Here is a 5,112-nt window from a genome sequence, read left to right as displayed (position 1 = left end):
GACCAGGAAACGTTGTTTGACGCTCAAGCGAACATAAACATTCGCGAGTCCGTCCTGGAGCCTTTCGAAGAAAATTTCGACGCGGGTCTGCTCGGAGGGGTCGCATGCAAACCAATGAATCCAATCCCGCCTGGACTGTGGAAAATCTTTCGGGATTCAGTCCATCTATAATCCTTGCCCTCCAAGCACCTCCGGTGCGATGCTTCCGTCGATACATGCTCGTAATGTATTTATTATATCGGAAACTAACATCTGTCAAGTGGACGACCGGAGAATCGAATTCCCATTCTCTGTCTGAGAAGACCGCGTTGAGCTTCACGGGGTCGCTGACTCTTTCCCATGTGGAAGGTGGAAATTTGACGTCCAATCGATCCAGACGAGTACGCGCGAAACGCTTCAGGCTGGAGAGCTTCGACATCTGGGGAACAAGGGATTTAGACCCGATACGGGGTGCATTCCATTCATGATTAATGGAATAAATTATCCCGAGGATATTTCTCCCGGGAGGAGGATCATAAATTCGATGCAAGTCCGCTCCCTCCCACGCTCGATGTTTCAAACGATTCATGAACTTCGGTTCAGAGTTCCCGCATCGCGTCGGGACCTCATAGCGGATCCCCTGAATTCGCGGAGATCGCGAGCCCAATGTCGTCGGACGAGATCACCCGCCGAGCGCAACTACTTCCCGCGAATGAGCTCGGAAAAGGTCGTCCTCCGACGACAGAGAAGAATGAGGCTCGCATCATTCCATGGTTGCGTAGGCGCTGTTCTCTGCGGAGCACCCGCTTTCGGACCTGGCTTGAATCAATATCCGAGCAACCCCTCCACAGATTTTATGATTGAAGATTGACTGGACGAATTTCCACAATTCGGCATCTTGCGTGAGATTCGAGGAAAATTCGGAGAATGCTATCGAGTTCACCGATACGGACGAGGCGTCAGAATCTGAGATTATCCATGCAAGACAGCCCACCACGATGAGGAACGAGGATCATTGTTTAGACATCGCTCCCGGCCAACACGAGAGACCGCTAAACCTCATTTTTGAACTTATGCTGAGGAATTGCCGTTCCCCGACACCTACCTCGGTGTCGGACATGGAATAAGGCTCTCGAACGTTCGCAACCGAGTTCGTGGTATAGTCTCGCAGTCCCGCAGTTGCCACATATCCAGTCCCGATTCTGGCCCGTGGGCCGCCCCTTCAAGACCCCTCAGACCAGTGGTTCTCGACCGAGGTGCAGGTGCACCCCCAGGAGTACATAGGGGCGGGCGGGGAGTTTTCGGAGTGTTGATATCTAGCTATCCGAACTCGCCAGGATGATCGCAGCCGCAGAAAATTACTAGCAGAATACTATGGGCTGATACGTCGGCGTCGTCGTGCTTCGGGAAAAATCATAATCAGGCACAATCACCCTCGTGAGCTCGAAGCTCTTACATGCGCAATATCAAATCCGGCTATCGGGTCCTGGTACGAACGGATCTTCCGGCCCACTCCAAGAGGGGCGCGGACAGAAGAGGTGGAGGATCTCCGCCTAAGACCGTTCTCAGCAGAGAGAGATCATCCATTCAAAGGTGCGAGACGGCCAAACTAGGGGCCATACGAGACCACTCTTCCCCGAGGACGGGACGCTCTCCCTCTCCCATCGGCGTCCGTAAACAGTACCGCGAGTGCCTTTCATTCAATCACGCGCCTTGGATCCCGGACCTGACATATGTTTATCAGGATGCCATCGCGTCTTATCGGAGCAGGGGCGTGGCCGGCACTTCCCTCTCAAGGCTGGGTGGATGGCCGGGCATGTCGATCTGGAGAGAACTCTGACATGCTTGTCACACCGATTTCCGCCGGGGGGAGAAACATCGATAGATTCGGGGAGCGGAGAGCGAGAAGAAACGATACAGGCGATCTTAATCAGACCATCGCTCTCTGTCTGATATGAGCTCCCCGATTATGATCAATCAATCACCTCGGTTCGTTAAGGCAATCGGTTACGGTGATTCTGGATCGAGAATCGATCGATTCTACGTCCTCCATTTGCGGGAGGCTGCGGCGGAACGCTCGATGTACATTTAAAACTCATAGGAAGTGTCCTTCTCGCGGCTTACCTCGGCGTCGAACTAGTCGAAATGAAGTCCACTCTGAATCTTGAGCTGAGTTTCTCAGCGAAGGAGGAGGTCCTTGCCCTTGTCAAACGCATGCGGATGTCGAGCTGATTCGATCAGTTGCACTCCATCGTGGAGAGGGAGTTCCATTTCGATTGAAAAGCTCGCTCGCTCTCTCCACGCTTGAACAAGGTCATCTAGCCAGAACTGGCCACTAGTAGTAGATTCGGGGAAGGAACAGTCCTCGCCTCGGAGATTTACGTCTGCGGAACGGCAGGCTACGGGATTTTAGTAGCTGAACGGAAGAAGCGGTAGTATTTTAAGTAAACAGTGATCCGAATGGAAGAGGAATGAGGTGCTCGGGGTTCACAGCTTTCCCATTTTATTCCTCGAAAATACCATACTTCTCCCATGCGTATTTCTGTACGTCAAGAAACTCCGAACGCCGGTGGCGGAGTTTGGAGCCTTCTTGGTAATGCTCAAACCAGGGAGTTTTCCGAAATATGAGGGCTCCGAAGATTTTGGAGGATTTTCGGTGAATTTACGCATGAATGTGATGTGAAAGAAGACCAGGCGGCGAATTCCGGTTTTTCGATGATCGATCTAGCCACTAAGCTTGACATCCGATGTGGGGCGTCTCCCCCGATGGCGTCTGGGAAAAGTCCGTCTCCTTCCTCGCCTCGACTGCCGCGCCGATTTTCTCCTTGAAGGGTTCAGATGAAGTCCTGGCGGCATGCTCCTCGTAATCCAAGCCCTCGTCTCCTGGCTTCGGTCTTGAGAAGAGTCAAGGTCTTCGTGATTCTCGCACTTCACCACTTATGTCTGAGTGTTTTCGCTCCTGGAGAGTAATTCCCTCCTCATTTTCTCTTTTGGGATCGATGGACCGGTGGAGTATCCCATTGTTTGCGTCTAAAACGACTATTTCTCCGGATTTGATGATGTCAGTAATTCCGATGAGTCCGACGATCGCCGGTAGGCCATACTCTCTGGCGACCACAGCGCCATGAGAGAGTAGACCACCGACTTCGGTGACAACTCCAGAGAGAAGCGGGAAATAAGGAGTCCATCCTGCGGCGGAACGGAATGTCGTTGAAATCTCTGATCGATCGCCTTGCCTGACGCTCATCGAGGTTTGACTGTTAAGAAGGAGTCGCTAATCGACTCACCTGTATCTGTCGCTCGAGTGATGAGAATTTCTCCTTTCTTGATCTCATGCGCCTGACTTACGAAATCGAGAATGACTCGTGCAGGTCCCTCGACCTTGCCTTGACTCACGGGAGTGCCCCGGAAACCTTCGTCGCCCGGGTCCGCAGAAATAGTCGGAATTTCCATCTGCTCGATCAATATCAGAGTAACAATCGGATGCAATTGGATTTCTCTAGAGCTCCTCCTGATCTCGCCCCCGTCAGCAGTTTGAACTCACGGGTTTCGGCATGCCGCAGAAGAGGACTGGAAATCGCTCTCTGTTGAGTGAGGGATGCATCTTCTGTCTCCGGCGGGCTCTGTGGAAGGATCAGGTAGCATGGGAGTGCTAATTCCATTCCGTGGTCGAGCGGAGCCATTTTCCTCATTATCCGCCACCGACCCCACAGTCCACGCTGTCTCACCTCGGAAGTAGGCTGGGATCTCTCGTTGTAATTAGTCTGTAGAGCTCATCGCTATCGAAGAAGAATATCAGCTCCGGATCTGGTAGCCTTCCCTCGGCTTGGAGTTGCAATCCCAAGCGGCGCATCGCTAGACGAACCCCGTGAATGCTCTTGATCAGAGCGGATTTCGTAGCCTCCCTTGCGTAGACTGCGTACTTAGCTCTAGGTAATAAGAAATTGAGGATCTTCCGCTGCATGAGGGACGGTCGCTTGGGTAATTGATCCACGGAGAAAGGATGCTCATCCTTTTCCGCATCCTCCTGCTGCGGTGACCGAACGCTGGCTTGCAGCGTTTGAACCAGAGGAATAGGATCGATGTCCCAGGTTTTCGACTCAATGTCGAATTCCTTGTAGCAACGGTGAGCGTGTTTTGACCGTATCGCTCTGAATTGATCAGCGGCTGAACCGCTGTCCGCCTCAAGCCATGCCAACGCTTCCTCGGGAGCCATCGAGACGAACCGCTCGGCCATTGGGTCTTCTCTGAGCAGATTCGAGAGTGCCTTGGACCGATTGAAATCCGTTAGAGAAGATTCAACGAGTAGGATCTCAGACAGCAATCGCATGCTCCTTCCACGAACAATTACCGTGAGCTCCGTTGGGATGAGCGCGCTTTCGACCTCGAGGTTGGATCGCAGCAGTTTCGATAAGAGGACCATGAGCTCAGGGCAGAAGTCCGACAAGCCCTGACTCTTCTTCAACACGTTCAAAATGAAGATGTTATACACAGCAGAAGGCATCAAACCATTCATGAACCCTTCCAGGAATATGTCCATTTGCGGGAGCTGACAGATAATGCTCAGAAATTGGCTCAAGGCGTCCCCATCTTCCGGGACGTCGACGGTCAGTTCTTCTGCTCGTTCTCGGACCTCCCTGACCGTCTCCTCGATATTCCACAAGGCCTGTCAATAGAAGAAGTGACTCATGCATTAGCCGCTCTCGTGGAGCACTCCCGAATGCTCTCGTCGAGTCGTCCAAAGAACTTACGTTAACAAGAAGCCTGAGCATACCGAGGCCCGGGGGTGAGCCTCCATGAACGATACCGTTCTTGAAGGCTTCGTGCTCTCGTATATCGTAGCCGAACATGGTAATTCCATTAATTCTCATCATTGTCTTGTTTTCGGCCACCCCTCTCTGGAAAGGGTCAATCATTTGGCATTCCTTCCGCCTCTCATTCGAGAGCTTTTATAGCTTCAAGTACACGTGAACTCACTTGAGAGAAATTCATAAAGACTCTCTTGCCGCATATGCTGTTTTGAGGGTCCGTAATTGACTACGATCTGTGCCACCCCACTTCGGTCTATCTTCCTGTCTCATCGTCGTGAGCAGCGAGCGACCGAGAGGAGAGAAACGCCTGGCATCACTTCGC

At 52.3% G+C, this 5,112-nt stretch overlaps 1 protein-coding gene across 1 annotated transcript in view; it reads right to left on the bottom strand.

Annotated features, from left to right (window-relative positions):
* Positions 1 to 2,710: 2,710 nt before the first annotated feature.
* LOC100901692 (prodigiosin synthesizing transferase PigC) overlaps positions 2,711 to 5,112 on the bottom strand; it is a 5,309-nt gene continuing 2,907 nt past the window's right edge. The window contains exons 7-13 of the mRNA XM_029111774.1: positions 4,731 to 4,911; positions 4,331 to 4,645; positions 3,708 to 4,246; positions 3,524 to 3,602; positions 3,267 to 3,432; positions 2,985 to 3,168; positions 2,711 to 2,873 (exon numbers count right to left, since the gene is read on the bottom strand). Of these exons, the coding sequence (XP_028967607.1) occupies positions 2,711 to 2,873; positions 2,985 to 3,168; positions 3,267 to 3,432; positions 3,524 to 3,602; positions 3,708 to 4,246; positions 4,331 to 4,645; positions 4,731 to 4,911 (1,627 nt within the window). The remainder of the gene's footprint in view (positions 2,874 to 2,984; positions 3,169 to 3,266; positions 3,433 to 3,523; positions 3,603 to 3,707; positions 4,247 to 4,330; positions 4,646 to 4,730; positions 4,912 to 5,112) is intronic.

Source organism: Galendromus occidentalis, unplaced genomic scaffold (assembly GCF_000255335.2).
Source record: "Galendromus occidentalis unplaced genomic scaffold, Mocc_1.1 scf7180000077468, whole genome shotgun sequence".
NCBI lineage: Eukaryota > Metazoa > Arthropoda > Arachnida > Mesostigmata > Phytoseiidae > Galendromus > Galendromus occidentalis.
This window is presented reverse-complemented; position numbering and strand designations above follow the sequence as displayed.